At 57.0% G+C, this 18,873-nt stretch overlaps 6 protein-coding genes across 6 annotated transcripts; 4 read left to right on the top strand and 2 right to left on the bottom strand.

The window, feature by feature from the left end:
- Nucleotides 1–275: 275 nt before the first annotated feature.
- PHSY_005694 (zinc finger containing protein) lies at nt 276–1,280 on the top strand (the record flags this gene model as incomplete). Its single annotated transcript, XM_012336302.1, has 2 exons — nt 276–302; nt 882–1,280. The coding sequence occupies 2 exons, from the start codon at nt 276–278 to the stop codon at nt 1,278–1,280; spliced, it is 426 nt and encodes a 141-aa protein (XP_012191692.1).
- A 364-nt stretch (nt 1,281–1,644) lies between these two features.
- Nucleotides 1,645–4,914, bottom strand: PHSY_005693 (ubiquitin conjugation factor; the record flags this gene model as incomplete). Its single annotated transcript, XM_012336301.1, has 1 exon — nt 1,645–4,914. The coding sequence occupies one exon, from the start codon at nt 4,912–4,914 to the stop codon at nt 1,645–1,647; it is 3,270 nt and encodes a 1,089-aa protein (XP_012191691.1).
- A 450-nt stretch (nt 4,915–5,364) lies between these two features.
- PHSY_005692 (SWR1-complex protein 5) lies at nt 5,365–6,399 on the top strand (the record flags this gene model as incomplete). The annotated part of the gene is made up of 1 exon (XM_012336300.1): nt 5,365–6,399. One exon carries the CDS (start codon nt 5,365–5,367, stop codon nt 6,397–6,399), a length of 1,035 nt encoding a protein of 344 aa, XP_012191690.1.
- Nucleotides 6,400–8,681: 2,282 nt separating this feature from the next.
- PHSY_005691 (hypothetical protein) lies at nt 8,682–10,691 on the top strand (the record flags this gene model as incomplete). Its single annotated transcript, XM_012336299.1, has 1 exon — nt 8,682–10,691. The coding sequence occupies one exon, from the start codon at nt 8,682–8,684 to the stop codon at nt 10,689–10,691; it is 2,010 nt and encodes a 669-aa protein (XP_012191689.1).
- Nucleotides 10,692–10,862: 171 nt separating this feature from the next.
- PHSY_005690 (hypothetical protein) lies at nt 10,863–12,344 on the bottom strand (the record flags this gene model as incomplete). The annotated part of the gene is made up of 1 exon (XM_012336298.1): nt 10,863–12,344. The coding sequence occupies one exon, from the start codon at nt 12,342–12,344 to the stop codon at nt 10,863–10,865; it is 1,482 nt and encodes a 493-aa protein (XP_012191688.1).
- An 809-nt stretch (nt 12,345–13,153) lies between these two features.
- PHSY_005689 (hypothetical protein) lies at nt 13,154–18,379 on the top strand (the record flags this gene model as incomplete). The annotated part of the gene is made up of 1 exon (XM_012336297.1): nt 13,154–18,379. One exon carries the CDS (start codon nt 13,154–13,156, stop codon nt 18,377–18,379), a length of 5,226 nt encoding a protein of 1,741 aa, XP_012191687.1.
- Nucleotides 18,380–18,873: the final 494 nt, after the last annotated feature.

The following is an 18,873-nucleotide window of genomic DNA, read 5'->3' as shown; positions in this document are numbered from 1 at the left end:
GAACAGGACAAGGAGAAGGAGAGGATAAGGAATGAGAGAAAGGGAGAGCGAGATGAGGCGGCGGAGGTGTCGACTCAGCTGTCAGTGATCCCAGGGTTCCCACAGAAGCGTGGGAGCACGTTTGTGAGACACGCACGTCGCTGCTTGCACAGGCATGTAAGGAGCCGAAAGTGGAAAGTGGAAAGTGGAGACAGCACAGCGATGCACCGTAAATCAACTCAGGAATCATAAGCGCGCTTCTGCTGCTCCTGCTGCTCCTGCTGCTGCCAAATTGGATGTTTCGAGACCGACGCACCGGAAGAGTGTGTGTTGTTCTTGGCTAGCGAAGCGAGATTATTGAGCGGATTTTGGCTTGAGACTCGTCTGCCGCGCGCGTGTTGTTCTTAGGTTCAGCTCAATTCAGGGGCCAGCCGCATCCTGCTCGCTCGCTTGCCAAATTGTGCGCTCTTTCTGTTTTGGGATTGAATTCGTCGCTGGGCTACCTCAGCTCGAGCGCCGCATCGCATTTTTTTCCGACAACAGGGTTGTTCGGAATTCTACTTCTCAACGTCACACACACACACAGTCGGTCAAAGTTATCCGACGCTCGATACAATTGTGTTAGATTTTTAAGGCGTTTGGTGTTCACCTTCAGAATAGCAGAGCTTGCTGTCAAACAAACACACACCGTCTGGTTCGTCGGTACTTGTCGGAAGTGTCATTTGAAGCTTGGCACGACGCTCCACTCCTGAAGACCGCTCACATGCGGCATTCATGGGTGGAAACGGGTTGGGCAGCTTCAGCTGCAGCTGCGAGCCTTGCATTTTCGAACCCATTTTTTTGGTCAAGTTTTCGATGGAGGTTTTCTCCACATTTATTTTTTTTGCCTTGCTTCTTTGCAGGGTCATGCGATCACAAAGTTTCATCTTGCAATCTTCTCATCGTCCAACCTGACACCTTCGATCCGATCACCGTCACAGTCGCAATCGCTCAATCGTCCAGGCACCTTCGACATGGTCAAGAACTCAAACAAGCGAGCCGAGCGAAGGGCGCCAGAGCCAGGACTCCAGCTTGATTACGAACCTTCTTCCTCGACCACCTCTACCACAGCATCACCGTACAAGCCGTTCCAACATTCGCAGCAGCCTCAGTCTCAACCCAAGAAGCGCTCGGCAGGTGCGTCTATGGGCAGGGCAGCAAGAGCAAAGAAGGCGAAAGCCATCGAACGAGCCGACAAAACGAACCAGAAGTTCGTCGTCAACAAGGCGAAAGCAGAGAAGAAGAAGTTGATGAAGTCCTGATCTCAGCATCCACAAAGAGACACGAGCATACTGGGTATACAGTGTAGCACTGGACCTCTCATCCCGGTCCTGTACCCATATCGAGAATTCCACGGTTGATGTCCCCCCGAGCAGGTGTAATGTTCCCCGGGGAAAAAGAGATGCCTAGCAGAAACGTCAACGTCCCAGGCGCAGACGAGGGCTCCAAATCGGCTAGGCTGTGAGCACAAACGCAACTCGACTGAGGCGCGGGCGCTAGCTAGCTCAGGACAACATCGCTTCGCACTGGTATGATCACGGAGATATATTGTCGATTGCTGCTGCTGAGTGCAACGCATAAAGATGCTACCGTACAGACACACCGAGTTCCTGCCATATTGGACTATCAGGGCTTACGCCTCCTCTCGGCAATAAAGGCCTCAATCTTAGCCTTCAACTCTGTGTCTGGGATCACATCCTCGATCTTCAACGGCGACCTGTTGAACGGATCCGTCGAGTCGCTCAACAGATGCGCCTTGATCGTCGATCGGTCCACCACTGTCTTGCTTCTTGGCAGCAGCACAGGATCCTTCATCACCGTCGCCATCAGTGGGTCCAGGTATTCGTCCGGTACCTCGCCCAGATCCTCTTCCTCATCCTGCTCCATCTGCTTCTTCTCCTCCACCTGCGCGATCATCCCCGCCCACGCTTCCAGCTCCGGCGGACTCTTCAGCATGTACTTCTCCGCAATCCACCCAGCTTTTTCGAAGACGGATTTCGAATAGCTTCGTCCGTCGCGTGCGATGGCAGCCACGAACTCGCCTTTGCTGCAGAGGTTGAGGTAGACCGACATGATCATACGCAAAAGGTTGCGAGGTTCGAAGCTCACCTTCTTGGGTTGTTTGACTTTGAGATTCTGGCACTTGGGGCCAGCCATCAGATCCAGGTTATAGTCCAACATGGCCGCCAAGCGGTCCACCACTTCCGGCGTCATGAATGCGTCGGCCGTCTCGGCAGTGAAATCGATCAACAGCCGCATGAACTCGGTTCCCAGTTGCAGGTCCGACTTGATCATACCTTCCAGCTGACGGATGTGACCCTCTCTCTCCTGCTGCTCTTGCGCCGACGATCCGCTCTCTGGCGTCTCCTCCGATTCCGACTGCTTGGTATGCAGCTCCTGCAGCTTGTCCAACGCATCGTCCAACAAATAGGTGACGTCGTTCATCAATCGGTTGATGAACACGACAAAGTCAGAGCCGCTCGCCTGCGCCTGGCGATGGATCTGCTCTTTGTGCTTCGGATTGCTCCACACCGATTTGAAGATCTGCGACAAATGATACCTCATGTTGAATTTGTCGTAGAATTGCGTGTGGCTGCCCGTGTTTTCGGCCTCGATCCAGAAGCTCATGAGCGCAGGTACGAGATGCTGCAGCGCCAGACCGTGGATGTTGAGCGTGTCGCTGAGCACTCCGTTGGTGTGCCTGCCCCAGGGAATGACATTGTAGAAGAGGATCTCGGCCAGCTTAGCCTTGAGGAACGGGTTCTTGATGTACCATCCCGAGCTGAGGAAAGTGGTGCAGAACGTCACCAGATCGTTCTTTGCCGACTCTGACAGCGGCGCACTCACTCGTGAGACGAAGAGCATCACATCGCAAATGTCTTCGAACATGTGCTCGGGAAGCATGCGGAAGCGTGTCGGCACTTCTTGCGGCAGTGGCAAAGTAACTTGAGGATGTGGGTGTGTCGCTTTGGGCTCGGCAACACGGATGAGCCACGCCATGAGGAAGCAGTTGAAAGTGATCACCTTCTGTAGGAATTCAGGCGCCATGAGCTGACTCTGAGCTGCGTAGATCTCGCCGTGCAGACGCTCGACTTCGGCCTTGGCCCGCTTGAGGAAGGTCTCGTACTGAGGCGCTTGCGGCATTGCCGACCACATGGCTCTGTCGGCCTCCGTCTCGGCGATGCGCTTCTTGAAACGGCCCATCTCCTTTTCCTTCTCGTCGATTCGACGCACGGCTTTGCCGAGCCCAAGATTGTTGAGTCGCACTGCAAGGTAGAAGACCTCAGTGATGAAATTGGCTGATGCGCCTGCTGGCTCTGCCCGACCCTGCTCGGTCCACTCCTTGGCTTCGGCCTCGGTGGCGTTGATGCGCGTGAGCTCCAGGATGTCGAATCGCGTCTGCTTGCGCAAGTACTCGAGGTCGATGCGATCGATCTTGGTGAAGCCAGCGTCCATGAACGGATCAGCGAATCGAAGCAGCATCTCGTAGAGGTTCACCATGTAGCCGTCGCTTGCCACGAGTTCCTGTCGCACCTGCATGGCGCCTCGCTTCGCGTTCAGAGCGCAAGCTCTGGCCCAGTATGCGAGCACCTTTTCACGCGCCGGTGCGCCGGAACGAACGACGGCGTTGAAGATGCGAAAATTGAGCGTGTGCACTATCTCCATGGTGCTCTGAATGCTGCGAAAGTTGCTGTCCGCCTCCTGCTGGTTCTGCGTAGCCGCGTTCGGAAAGTAGTGCTGTGTTATGCTTGGGTAGGCATCTGGGAAAGCCGAAAGACGCAGTACGGGGCCGAGGAGCGAGTCTAGCTCGATCCGCGCGCCTGTTGTGTTCGAAGGATCAAAGTTGGGAAGGTGGGCGAGCATATTGGCGATGGGCTTGATCTCGACGGCCTCGACGATGGCGTTGACGTAAGGTCTCCACTCGAGGCCCGTGATGGTGAGCCCTTCGCTGGATTTTGCGTCGGCGCCGAGAGAACCAGCAGCTTGCGGCGCACCTGGCATGCGTCCCGCCAGCAACTGGGCAATGACGGATTGGACATCCTGGTTGGCGAGGGCCTGGTTGAGAGCAGCTGGATTGACACCACCGGCTCCACCAGCTGGTGCGCCCGCTGCGTTGGGGCTTTGCGATGGAGCAGGCGACGAAGAAGCAGGCGCATCGGAGCCTCGGTCGCCATCGCGGATCCTCCTTGTCAGCTCTGTGAACGCAGGTCCCAGGATCTCGTCGAGACCCTCGTCGCTCCCGAACCTCGCAGCGAGCTCGTTGAGAAAGACGGGCAGATCGTCGCCATCGATCGTCTCGAATCTTGTCGTGAGATCTGCTGTGCTATGCGAAGAAGACGGCTCGGAGCTGGAGAAGCCAAAAGAAGAGATGGAGGAAGAGACTCGCGTCAAACTGTCGACCAGTACCAAGGGCGAGACTGGCGTACCATTTGGCTTGGCAGCATTGGGAAACATATCCGGTGTTTGTAGCACAAGCCCAGCGTAGGAGACGAGAAGGGCACGGATCTCCTCCAATACTGCCAGCGCCTTTGGCTGGTCCGCAGCGGGTAGCGACTTGCGTAGACGGCTCTCTTCGGACCTCGCCTTCTTCCAACAGGCTACGAGGTAGTCCCACGACGTTTGACCTTTTGGCAGGCTGGCCAGGATGGTGATGTGTTCTGCATCGTCGCTCATGACGTCGCCGTGTGGATCGAGAGAGAGACGAGCGATGAGGATCTGGTCTGCCACAGAGGCAGAAAGGGGTGGTGGCGCGGCGGATCCCGGTGCGAGTTCATCTGCGAGCTCCTTGAGGAAAGTCTTCTCCCAACCACTCGACTCGGCTTCTCGACGATCCAACGTGACATTGAAGATGTTTGAGACAGCTGTGTGCTGCCATTGTTCGAATGACGTCGGCATGGCGACCAGTGTATGTCACGGTCGGTCGACCGGCAGTGCAAGAGGTTTGTTCGGTAGAGTACGGAAAGCTGACAGCAGTCGTGAGACGTGAGGCGAGTTCAAGGAGCGGGAGGCAGAGAGTGCATGCGGTCGGACTTCCTTTCGGCAGGTGCAGGTGATGGACTGTATGCTGTTGTGTGTGTGGGTAGAACGTAGCATAAGCCGAAGCGGGTCAGTGGCAGCAAAAGTTGGGGACGAGCGTCGCAAGCTTCTCTTCGCACGCACGGACTCAAAATCGCTGCCGCCCCCGCAGCTCACTCGACTGCGCATTTCCAACCGAAAATGTATGGTCGACTGGTCTTCCGGCGCGTCTTGTGGTGTGGAGGTGTTGCTTCCATTCATTTCTTCTGACCACGACCCTCGCTCGCATGCGAAACCATCCCGGCGCCCCACCCTCAACGGATCCCAAGGATGACAGCATTCGCTCGAGATTCTCATCAAGTGGAGAGACCGCGCGCTGCGCTTAGCTCGGGCAGCGATTCGGAAGACGACGACGACTTCGTACCAGAGGCAGGTCCGTCTCGTGGCACCGCAAAACGCTCCAAGCCCTCGGACAGGCGCCAAGTACCGTCCGCCGCTGCCGGTCAAGCGTCGGAAGACGACTCGGACGATGCGGACTCGGATGCAGGGGACGATGCAGCAGAAGTGCCATTACCCGCCGGGGAGGAGATCGACGCAGACGAGTTGGAAGCCCTCAAGCGGGAACGTGAGGAACTCATAGCGGCCGCTGGCGGTGAGGACCGGCTCGGCAAACGCAGAAGGCTGGCGCCAAATATCGGAGAGACCGTCGCAGAGTCGAAAACAGCAAATGACGAAGCAGATGCATTGAAGGCAAAAGCCATGGCAGAATGGGAGGCTATAAAAGGGTCCGATACTGCTCGTGAACCCAAAGGGGAAGCCGCAACATCAACATCCAGCATCGTCAACGCGTCGGCCACACCATCAGCAAGTGCAGGAGATGACATGGTATCGGTTCCCACAACGTACAAGTTCGCTGGCGAAGTTCACGTATCAACACGCTTGCTACGACGCTCGCATCCCGATGCTATCAAGCATCTCACCACGCAAACTATGAGCAATGCAACGGCGAATTCCGCACCGTCAACAATATCATCCGCATCGAGTCATCCGACCGCGGCCCGCCCCGGAACTGCAACCGCAGCGGACCGACCACGTCCAGCACCTCCCGGGCCGAGGCGGAAGAAACAGTCGTCGCTCGCGGCGCTCTCGGCTTCGGCCTCCTCCGCCAAGCCGACCAAACTCAACACGCTTGAGAAGAGCAAGCTCGACTGGGACTCGTTTAAGTCGGATCATTCAAAGCTCTCGCAGCAGGAGCTTGACGAGCTGGAGCATCAGACGAAAGGCGGCGGTAAGGGTCTTGGCGACATGAAAGGCTACCTCGAGAGAAGCGACTTTTTGGATCGTGTCAAAAATCGGACTCAGTAGTGGGTTGGCATCGGCGATCCTGTATGATGCACGTCGACGTGCTGCTCGCATCAGGACATGGGCGCAGGCGAAGGGCACTTCGGCGTTGCAGCTTCAGTGAGGGCGCACGATAAGCTTGCAATGCATGTCGACCTGTCAGTCGTGCATGACGACAGAAAACGCCCCTTCAAGATGAAGGATTGCACAGCTAAATCGTCGAAAATGTGGTTGCGCTGTTGCCGAGCACAGCCGCCAAATCTTATCGATTTATGCTTTGCAGATGCTGCTCATGTGGATTGCGCCACATCTGTCTCCAAGGATGCAGTCGGTGAATCGGTGCAATCCCTTCCCTGAGCGTTGCACGCCAAATTGCCGTGACACCCTTACGCAATCGATATGGCCTTCTTACTCATCTACCGTTCAAGCTAACAATGAAGGCCACACTCGGCGTGCAATCTGTTTTCATCGATCTCGAAATTGAACTTCGGGCTTCACGGGAGAGAGGTGCCCAAAAGAAGCATCTCTGCGACTGTCGCTGCTGCTCTGCGAGACATGTCGGGTCGAAAAGTGTCGCGAGGATGGGATCGTCTGGCTAGTGTCGTCGAAGCTGGACCCTGAACTCGCTAGGCGCATTTCCTTCCGTCCCCCTCTCCGGTACGCTGGCCGTGTCCAACAAGTGCCTTCGTGGAAGTTATCACCTGACTTCGATGCTGCATACAACTTTGAATTGTTCTTAACTAAGAGATACTCCCAGTTCAAAAGCAAGCTGCGTTCCTTGCTCATTCCACTACCATCAATCTGGCACAACCGGCGGCTTGACCGTTCGAGGGCAAATGGTTGCATAAAGGAAAAAATGTTCCGAGCGACGAATCATCAGAAAAATTCGCCGAATGTTTTAGGCTGATTGATCGGCCTCGCTTGCACCACATGCAAAATTCGCCGCTCGTTGGTCTTCATTCATGGACCACAATGGCCACGCTGCTAAACAGGAGTGTATGGTGCAGCGCACGCATCGTAAGCGGTGATGGTCCGTCATGCTTAACGGCCAGAGCAGGTCGTCCAGAAACCAACGCAGGGTGAGACTTCGCTAATCTTGGTGAGGCTAACAACGAACCATGGTCACAGTATCGAATAAGCGTCAGAGTAGCTGCTGCTAAAACGTGAATTAAGCTTCGCGCCCGGAGACAACGATACATCGCAACGAATGGCGAACGGCGGATAAGATGAGATGCGATCGATACAGAATAGCTAAACTCCATAAGCAGAAGGGTTCGGCTTTGTGAGTGGCAAGCCGAAGACGCGGCTGAAGCCGTATTGTGTTGCCGTTTCGATAACGGTCCTTGGTCGGTGCCGATGACACGCCTCGTTAGCGCAGCACTCGAAATGGCTGCAGTAAGGAAATCATGACCAGTCCGCACCTTTTTGGCGAAAGAGGGTCGCGAGTTCATCCGAAAATTTGGCCGTTGGTCCTGTTTGCAATCGAATTTCTCAGCTCACAAGAAAGAAAGCCTTTGTTATGCTAAGCAGGCCAGTCGTGGCTTATATCGTTTTATGGCCTTGGTCGGAGTTGGCTGCGAAATTCGCCTTCCCTGATCATCATACCGTCTGTATCTGACGAGCCCATGCCCTTTTTGCAAAACCGCGAATTCGGGAAAGAAAAATTCAATTCTTTTTTCTCTTAAATAAATTTCACATCAAACACAGAGCGGCGAGGGTAATCTGACTGCATGAGTTGAAGATGGCTGCAAAATGTTATCTGCACACTGCGGTGCACGGCTCCTTTTTTGGAACAAGAGAATGCGGACGAGAGCGAGCTTACTTCCGCCACGACGATAAACGTTGAGCCAAGACAACACATTAAGTTAAGGCCTGTCGGTCACAGCAGCTCAATCGGCCCCACCGAAGCACGAGCTTCAAACCCACCAACATAACGCAACACCAAGCATCCTTCAACCAGGCAAATCGATCAACAACCAACGAGCGTGTCGGTTCATCCGACGATCATCGGAAGGCTCAGTCGTGCTCAGCCGCACTTTGTCTTTCACTGTTGTGAATCGCGCTGATCTCGCATCGACCTCGACATTCACCGGACCATCTCCTGCTCAGTCCTGGTTCTGTGTTCCTTTCTACCACCACATCTGTGCAAGGCAATCTTCCGTCCCGGGACTCCCCGGCGAGATCCGACGAGACCGAGAACCACCGAGCAACGCTTTTCTCGCTGGTCGTCATCATCCAGCAATCTCAACTTCGCGACCTGACCGATCGGCAACTCTAGGACTGGCCATCGCGCCTCAACGCACAGCATGTTCAGCTCGATCGTGCATCACCCCTGCGAGATTTCGCTCCATCTCGTTTCGCAAGACATCTTCATCCATCCTCCGCCGCCCAACACCGAGATTCCAGGCGATGACAAGACTCTCCGCGGTCTCGTCGAGATCAAGTGTCCGAGCGAACGTCACATACAAGGTGTCAAGGTAGTCCTTCAGGGCGTGCAGACGCTAGCAATCCCCGAGAATGCCTCGTCCTCGGCTTCCTCAATACGATGGGAGGAGAAGGTCATCATGGAAAAGATTGTCGAGATCATGAACGACGGCACCGCCGGCGCTATCCCCGTAAGACCATCGCGTTCCAAAGGCAAGGAGAAGGAGAAGGCACACAACTGCAACGTCTCGGAGGGCATCCACCTCGACAAGGGCATCCACGGCTTCGAGTTCGCCTTTATCATCCCGGCCTCCACACCGCCGTTCGAGCGAAGCAAGCATGGTCGCGTCCGCTACATCCTCACCGCGACTGCTCTCGGCGCTGGTCGCGCGCGTAACAACATCTCGACGTGGAAAGAGATCTTCATTATTCTCCATGTGAACTCGGACGGCGGACCGGCGCCTTTGGACATCCAATACCACGATGCTCACGAAGCGCTGGGGCCCCTCTCGGTCTCCTTAACGTCTGCCTCTCTCACCGTAGGAGGCACCGTCAATCTCAGCCTGTACCATCCTGACCCTCCCGCTGGGCTCAACGTCCACGTCATACGCGTCTTCCTCGAGCAAACCTTCGAGCTGTACAGCGACGTGCGAAAAGGTTGGCTCAAGCTCCCCACCGAAAAGCTGCGTCTCTGGGAGAAGGGATACATGCCGTACAAGACCAAGCAGCATACTGACGCCGTGGGGCCCGAAGACTCGATCTGGATCGGAGACATGGAGAACGACGCGCCTGGTCGACCCGGCCGTGGAGCTGGACCGGGCCCAGCCAATCTCTCGCCGTTCGGTCTTCCGCTCAACGGCTCCATTTCGGCGCCGGTCACCCCCATGGAGCCGGCGACACCGTTGCACTATGAAAACGGATACAAGATCAAGTCGGTCGTGCGCTTGCCAGACGACAACATCCTGAGACCCAGCACTGTCCGAGGCTCTCGTGCAGAGATCCGTGTCAGCCATGAAATGGGCGCCGAAGTGTTTTTCTCTCGCAAGGACGTCTTGGACACAAGAGAGGAGAGCGACAGCTTTGGCAAGCCCAAGGTGCAGGTGTTTTCGATGCGAAGGGCCACTTCCATCCCCTCGTGCTGCTGTACCTTCGATACGATCCACCTTCCGCCTTACTCGCTCGAGTCGCCCGTCAACTCGAGACCTTCGTCTCCGACGCCGCCGTCGTCGCTTCGCAACTCGCATCCGGAGCTGGAGCACTGGAAGCGCACCACCACGCTCAACATGACGCTTCCCGGATCTCGGGGAAGTTCTGCTTTCAGTTCTGCGTTCAACTCGGCTGCGAACTCGCGAGCCGGATCGCGCGACACCTCGCCCACCCGACACGGCGGCTTCGCTTCGCACTTTGGCGGCTCGGGCCGCAAGAGCCGCAACACGAGTCCCACGCGCAACAACCGCGGCCGGTCGGGCAACGGTCTGAGCAGCATCGGTCTGCACGCATTGACGCCGGCTTCTGCCGGCCACATTGACCAGAACGGCAGTAACCGGAACCACGGCTATTCGACGCCGCGCTCGCTGCCGGACAATGTGCCGTGGGCGGTGAGCTATCTGCCGGATCGCACGGGCACGTCGCATGCCACGTGCAACTGTGGTCGTACCACGGAGGAGCTGACAGAGGCGGAACAGCGTCTGCTGGAAGGCGTGCCGACGGCGCCGGGTGCTTGGGTGGAGAACACGGATGCTAATGTTCCGCCTCCACCGTGGGCACCGCCTTCGAGGGCGAGCAGTCCGGTGAGTGGATGGCATCACTACGAGGGCAATGCGAGAGAAGGGTTCCGTCCGCGTGGCAAGCTCGCTGAGATCGACACGCCGTACGGCAGCCCCTCGGGTTAGTTGGGTTGAGGTAGTCGTCTCGAGAATGGGTTTGCGGGGTTTCGGATGCTCTGTTGTTATGTATGTAAGCACCTCTCTGTTTCAAGCAAGTCACGCATCGCTCAATTGTAATTTTATCATTATGCTGTAGTGCGGTTGTCAATGGCAGTGAAGACCAGCCGACCCGGAGGGTCAGGTGTCGGTGGATGGGAGTCGGGATGTGTCCACGACTGTCAGGTTCAGAGTTTTAGAGGGTGCTTCGCTGTGAAGGGCCATGTCTGCTTCGAGCTTGACGGGTGGGGTCGGGATTTGCTGAGGCTTGTTCTCTGTGGCAAAATCTCGTAGGTGGTCGACTAGGCGTCGAAGGCTGGTGAGGATGCGAGCTTTGTCGTCGAGAAAGTGTGTCGTCACGCGTGCGGAGCTGGAGGGAGTGACGAAGAGCAGGGTGACTTGATCGGGTGTGAGCGGGCGATGGTTGGCGGCGTTGGAGTGGGGTATGCAGATAGGGAGGATGCCGTAGCCAGTGTCGTCTTTGGAATTGCCCTTCGTGTAGAGCTGCTTGGGCTTTTGCGGCGAGGATGACTTGGTGAGCTTGGCGGGTTTCGTGTCGTTGGAGGTTGCGGTGAATGCGCACAGGATGTCGGAAGGGATGCTGATCTGTAGCGAACGGGTTTCAGGCTGATCGTCTGCTTCCTGTTTGACTGAACCTTGGGAAGAGGCTGATTCGCTTGTGTCGAGCTTGACTTCTGGTTTGCGCTTCGCGTTACTCGTCTTGGCAGTGGCCGCGTGCGAACCGCGGCCCTTCTTGACGGTGGACTGATTGCCGATAGCTCCTGCTTGCTTGAGACCTTTGACGAAAGCCTCAGCAATACCCTTGCCAACAAAGCACACCGTCCTGGGCTTCCACCTCTGGATCTTTTGGACCAAGACGGGAACACCTTGGATTAGTTCGCTCGGTAGCAGTTCAGCGCCTTCAGCTGTGGGTCGAGGTGCCAGATTCGTCAAACCAAGAGAGTAGGGATGCAGAAAGGGAAACTCGACATCCTGTTCAGGCTTGATGCGCTGTGCTGTGATCCCGGCTAGGTGTACGGAAGGGTAGAAGTGATTGGAACGGTGGGCAAAGTGGTGACCCGAGGAGGATGATTTGACGCCTGGATTGATACCGCAGAACATGACATCGTTGTGCTCGGCAAAGAGGTCTGGTACACCGTCGAGATGTGCGTATATGCTACCTGCGGCCGAGTTGGGGTCGTCACGAGTCCGTTTGATCCTCTTGCGCGCTTTCGCTTTCCTGGGACTGCTTGCATTTCTAGATGCCTCGTCTGAGGATGAGTCTGCTCGAGCTATTTTCGTGCGTCGTTTGGAAGGAGAGGCATTGCTGCTGGCTTGATATGCCTCTTTGTCATCACCATCGTCATTATGGTTGTCCAAGAACGCTTCCGACAAGTCGCTGAATTTGAATCGCTTTGCTCGCGGACTCTTCCTCGGTGAGATGACCTGCGAAGATGAGGCTTGTGGCGTGCTACGAGATGGCAAGTGAGAAAGGTCCACGATGCATTCGCCTCGATATTCGTAGGAGGCGGCAAAGTCGGCGGGTAGCGTGCCATTTGAGCTTTGCAGAGACGACGCCGGCCTCGTACCCTCGAACCTCCTTTCGCTGCGTCTTGCTATCATGTTGGCATTTGGACGAACGATTGTGCCACGCCGTGCTGTGTCGAGCAGGTGAGAGAGGTACACATAGATGCACGCTTCATCTGAAGGTGAAGCTCAGTCATATGTGGAGGCTTCTGCCCGTCTTCCGAGAGCAACTTTTCAGCATGTTAAGCCAGCATGGTATCGCCAAACCGAAATGAAGCCGTCGGAGGCTTTCCGACGCAGCGCTGTCGAACCGGACAGCACAGCTTTTGCAGTCACATGCGTGCTGTCGAACCGATCTTAGGACAGCTGTGCTGCCAAAACTAGCAGCATGACAGTCCGTGATCGTGATGGCGACAGACTTCTTCTAGACATGTAATCTTCTCAAATGCCAAGCGCTGAGGCGACGATGTGACACGCCAACACCGTCGATCCAAGGGTTTGTAAACGTGTGTGAGTCCAACACAAAACTGAGACAAGTCACTTTTGACGCCGATGGGCGCGGAGCTCCAATTTTGGCTGCAACATTTCTGGTCTTCGCGCCCTTTAGTTAGCGCTTGGTCCCTGCGTTGGCTGCTGGCACGCACACTGGCTCACGCCAACACATGCAGCTGGCTGGCTGGCCAAGCGTTTTCTTGCTACGTCGGACAGGAGAGCAACACATGGATCTCGTTGCGATACTTTGACCAAGCTCTTCTTGATCTCCTCGTCCACAGCACATTCACACATTGGCTCTTTCCGGTGCTACATACTCACACCTCTCAATCTGGAAGGAATCATCTTGATCAACCATGACTACACCTCCCTGAACGCCAACTCACCCAACCCCATCTCATTCCGAGCCCGTCATGAGCTCGATTGCGTTCCCCGCCTTCGGGCAAGGCCAACTTCAACACGAGCAGATGCGCCTCGACCACACAGCAGAACAACTCTACCATTCCGTCGAGCAAGCGGTCCATGCGCCGACACACGCTGCGTCGGCTGCTGCTGGCCACGCTCCAATTGCTGCCAGCCTCGACAACCGCCCCGAGTCTGCAACCCAATTGGTGCCAGGCAATGCTTCCACCGCCTCAACCGCAGCAGCACCCACAAAGAAGATCACAAAGCGCGTCAATGCTCGTCTCCAGCTCGCAGCCGCTCTCATCGAGGCCGACAACGACCGCATCCTCGAAAAAGCCCAGTTCTGGCACATCTACCATCCTCCGCAAGCCAACGATCTCGTCCATCCACCGCCCCCTCCTCAGCCAGCGCTTGCCAGCCAGAGTGCTATCTTCGCTCCTTTCCGAGAGGGTGCAAGCATCGCCGTCAAGCGCCATGTCCGCACATGGAGCGCAGCCACCGGCCTTTCCCGCCTTCTCGATGCCGGAGACGATGGCAAACGACCCAGCATCGATTTCCTTGGTGTTGCCCTTCCCAACGAACAGCGTGCACGCAGCCGTGCCGGTAGCAGCGTTGGTGCCCTTGCGGAATCTGAAACGCCGCGCAATCGAAGCGACAGCCTCTTCTCCAACGCCGCCCCTTCCGTCCTCGGCCGTACCTCCAAGGTAGGCTCTCGTCCTGCCAGCCTCCTGGCGCAATCCGAACACGACGAACTCGTCGCTGCAGACGCTGCTTCAGATGATGACGCGCTCAGCGCGTGGGGTGTGGAAAAGTTCCTCAGCAAGGTCGAGCGCGAACGCATCGCAGCAGGCAGCCGAAGCCGCGCTCAGAGTTTGGCAGGTAGCATCACTGGTGCACGATCTTCGTTTGAACAGCTGGCGCCTTCCCTCACGGCGCGACCATCCGTAGATGTAGATCCAAGCCTTCCAGCCTGGCCGCCGGCAGTGCGCAGGGCCAGCTCCGAAGTCGCTGCGGCGACCTCTGCCGGTGCTGCCGCTGCTCACCCCAAGCTCGAGCTCTTGGCCAAGATCAAGCTGTACCGAGAGCGCCAGGAGAACCTGCCTCCCGCAGAGTGGCAAGGTCCAGGTCCAGCCGCCACTAAGGACGAGGTCATAGAGCACATCATCGCCTCTGCCGAAGACAGCAGCCGCACTTCGCTCCGTCAAGCATCGCACGAGTTGGACCAGGCCTCCGCTGTGGCCAGAGCCGATGCCACCGAAACAGCCTCTGTGATGGACCGACCTCGCCCATCGTCTCGTGCCGGCTCTGCGTCCTCAACCGGCTTCTTGACAGCGGCGCTCCCTGCCGATCCTGCCCGCAGTACAGGACACGCATCAACCTACGAAGACAGCCGGGCTGCTCCGCTTTCTCACAGCGCAGATCCATCGTCCACAGAACCACAGACCATTCCCGTCTCCGAAACCGCTGTTCAGGCTGACCCAATATCGTTCAATCAATCAGCTCCAGGCGAAGCTCAAAATATGGTCGGCGTCGGCTCTTACTCCCGAAGCAACTCGCGGCGCAACTCCTTTCTCGAAGGACCTCTGCTCGAAAGTCAAGCTGAGGCAAGCGCGGATCACAACACGCTCGCACCAGAGGAATCCATCGTACCATCTCAGAGCTTCTTACCCGTGGCACCGACGCAAGTCCTTGCTGCACAACCACGCCGTCTCAGCCGCGGATGGGCAACGGATCAATTTGCCGAGCACGAGATGGGACTTGGGCCATCTCCATTCGGCGCTGCCTTGCAAGCTGCCAGCCCCGCCCTCGATCAGACCGATCGCGTTGAGGCAGGTCCAACTCATGCCACCTCCTCGGCTCTCGACTTCAATAGCCTCAGCACGCGCCAATTGCAGAATGTTGCACGAAATTCGACCTTCCCATCGTATCTCGGTATCAATCGCGATCTGCTTGCTGAGGAGGCCTTCGACGAACCAGACGATCCTCTGCTGCTCAACGAATTTGGAATCGCCCCAAAGCGCCGAAGACGATCTTCGGCCGATATCACTGCCCTCGCCAAGGACCTCGCGCAGACCGGTGGTGACAACTTCGAAATCCAGCTCGGCGACGGCACAGCACCGGACTTGTCATCGGCCAATTGGGGCAAGCCGCGCAAAAAATGGTTCCGTTTGAGCATGATGATGGATGCCAAAGGCAAGCCCATCAAGTCCAAGAAGACCGTGACCGCTGACGGCGCCGAAGGCGATGGTGAGTCCGACGCCGAAGCTCTGGACGTTGCCACCGTACAGGTCGATCAGCTCCACGTTTCACACCAGCCTATCGGAGATGCTTTCGAAGCACCGACGATGATGGCCGGTGAGGCGAGTCCTGCTGCTGCGGCTGAGCACGACGAGATCGATGACGACTACATTAGCCCACCGCGTCGAGGACCGCTTCGTCCGCTCGGTCTGGCTGCAAGAACGCCACAAACCATTGTCATGCCATCGCCGCTCCAAGGCACCGACTTTGCGCCAAAGCTCCGACTCACCGAAGCGATGCCATCGCCTGTCGCCACCCAGCGCCACAGCCTGCACGTTCCTGACGGATTTGTATTGCACAATCGAGGCGGTCTGCCTCCCATGCGCAGCCTGGTCGTACACAGCGCCAACGGACCTCAACCCCTGTTTGCAGCCAAGACCAAGAACAAGAAAAGTGAGCCGGCGGCCGCACGACTCAAAGCCGTCGAGGTTGACAGGACTGTACAAGTGCCCGCGGCTGCACCGCGAGGGATTGGAAGACGAGCTGCCGCCCCAACTACGGCCCTCTTCCGTAATCATCTCGTCCAGCATGATGATGAGCGTGAAGGATGGGGCTTCGAGTCCGGGACGCGTGTCGACGATATCTTCAGTCCTGGAAGAGCAGACGATTCTGACGACGACGACAGACCACTCGCGGATATCAAGCAGCAGAGCAGATCCGCCAAACGCGCTGCCAAGCGTCTGGCCAAGGAAAGGCGAAAGCGCAAAGCTGCACGCAGAGTTCGCAGAGCAAAGAGGGAGGAGGCGCTGAAAGAGGGCAAGTCGTTCAAAGAAGTCGGTGTCGACGAGCTCAGTCCGGACGAGGACTTGGACCTCAGCAGCACCACCAGCGAAGAGGATGCTACCGATACGGGAAGCGAGTCGGACCTCTGGGCCAGCGACGACGACAAGCGCTGGGTGGACGAGAACAAGCCTGCCGGCAAGCTGTACGGCAAGAGTCTGCTTGATCTCGCTTCGGAGCGCAACAAGGAGCGAAAGTCCAAGGCACGCTTCTACGGCCAGGTGCAGCTCGAGGACGGCGAAGCCATGCCCCTTCAATTCGACGATGAGCGCGATGCAATTGCCTCGCTACGCCCTGGTGCGTCTGTGTACGACGATGGTGCTTCTATCGCGCCCAGTGTCGCTCGCAGCTTCCGAGACAAGCCCGTCGGTGTCAATGACACGCGTGAGCGCATGGAAGCAGTGTTCGGCTCTGACCACGTCTGGGCAAGGGAGATGGCCAAGAGGCAGCAGCAGGATGCTCTGGAGGCAGAGCAGGCCAAGGAGAAGGCTTTGCTCGAAGAGGCAGTTCGTGTGCGGAACGAGACTGAAGCCAGAGCGAGAAAGGAGCGTGGGTTGTTCACGCTTGGCAGGAAGAGCAAGAAGAACCTGGGCATGTCGAATTCTTCGGCCGTCAACAGCGCTGTCAGCCTCGCCGGCTCGAATGGCAGGGCACCTTCGATCACTCCTTCTGGCGCACCTCTCGCGGAAGAGACTGTTGAAAGGGAGGATGAACCTGTGCGCAGTCACACGCCCGTCGAGCCCCCGGTGATCGCTCTTGACCTTGGTGATGTCGTCGATGCAGATGGCGATGAGCAGGGAGGCCGGAAGAGCCTAAATTTGCTTGCCGGTGAAGAAGCGGCCACACAGGAATGGATGATCGATTCCGACGTCGAACAGCAAACAGAGACCAAAGCTCAAGACTCGAGCGATGACGACGTGCCGCTCGCTCAAGTCAAGAAGAACGTAGCGTCGCGACCAAACTCGCTGGCTGCTGGTCTGTCGCTGCACTCGAATCGAATGAGCGGTGCAGACTCGTCTGAAGAAGAACTGCCGCTCGCTGCGCTCAAGGAAAAGCGCATCCGGCAGTCGATGTTGCTTGGCGGAGGAAAGCTGGACCTGGACTTTGCCGCTTCGCGAGACAGCTCGCTTCGTAACGGAAGCTCGGAAGTGCCGTCGCCATCGGTCGGCTCGCCTCGGCCGGGAAGCATGCGAGAGCCCAACGGAATCTCGCGGGACGGCTACGATCCTTCGCAGCTCGCTGGCGTCAGGGGCGTATCGCATGTTGAAGACGACGATTCGGATGAAGATCTGCCACTTGGCCACAGGCATCCCGGAGGTGACGCGGCTCTGGCAGCGATGCGCACCGCCCTCGATAACCAAAAGCGCGCGGTCAAGGAGGCCAGGCTGGCCGAGAAGGCGCAAAGGAAGGCGGCGAGACTGGCTCAACAGGTTCAAGCGAACAACGAGCATGCGGAAGAAGCTGGAGAGCAGTCTCGAGGCGTCGATCACGCGGACGAAGCGGAAGAGGATAGCGATGAGGATGACAGTGAGGACGACAAGCCGCTCGGCTACGTTCATCCTCAAGCGGCCATCATCGCAGAGCAGGCCGCACTTATCCGGCAACTGCAGCTGGAGAGGGAGCAGCAAGATCAGCAACAGCAGCAACAGCGAGTGGCTTCGCCATACTCTGGGATGATGTCGCCGTCTGGGATGGACATGCGTTCATCCATGATGCTCAACCGCATGAGCGGACTTCCGAGCTTCATGAATGGCATGAGCGCAATGAGCAGCATGGGCATGGCCGATCCACGTCAGCCGATGATGGGTTTTCCGACCAATGGTTCGACGATGATGGGGATGTCTCAGTTTGATGGCTTGCCAGCATCGTCGGCTGGGTTGCCTCTGGGAATGTCGATGTTGCCGCCTTCGCAGATGGCAGCGCCCGGGCCACCAGGCTCGCAGATCGGAATGTCGGCTGGAATGTCTCCGGCGATGACGATGCCGACGCTTCCTGGCACACCTCAGATGGGAGCACCCATGACGGCCAACTCGATGGCTATGATGCTGGATCCCAAAGCCTCTTCGATCCACAACTGGCGAACGCAGGTGCCGCCCGATGCAACCGCAATTCTCACACCGCCGGGTGGCGCTTCAACGGTGAACTCTGCAGGTTGAAATGTGAGGCAATGATCCTGTAGGGTCAACACTTTAATGGAATCATTTGCGCAAAGCGTGTCAGCATCGTAATAGACAATTGGTTCTGCTCGTGATCACAAGCTGCACCGTAAGCGTGAGGCAGGCGTGTTAGGCAAGCGTTGATTCAGATCTTAGATGATGCTGTGGTCGGGGGCCCGATGGCGATCTCAATTTTCTGGCAGAAACTTCTGGCGGATACTAGCGCAGCAGGGAAGCTCTAAATGGAAAGTGGAGGAATCGCGTCGATTCAGAAACCAAAACGCAGCTGCAACTATGCGCAAGAGCCGCATGGTGACGGATCATTCAGTGTGATTCCCTGCACGTCACAGTCAACCTTGAACGCTTCGAGCTTTCTTGCCGCCTCAAGCTCAGGCGCCGCTGTTCCTACTTCAAAGTCACACGTCTTGTTCAGTTCATCATCGGATCTTGCTCCTTTCCTCCCTTTGTATCACACCACTGTACATTCATTGTAT

The sequence above is a fragment of the Pseudozyma hubeiensis genome, assembly GCF_000403515.1.
Source record: "Pseudozyma hubeiensis SY62 DNA, scaffold: PHS52, whole genome shotgun sequence".
NCBI lineage: Eukaryota > Fungi > Basidiomycota > Ustilaginomycetes > Ustilaginales > Ustilaginaceae > Pseudozyma > Pseudozyma hubeiensis.
Note: the sequence above shows the minus strand (reverse complement) of the source record. Positions and strands in the feature narration are given on the sequence as shown.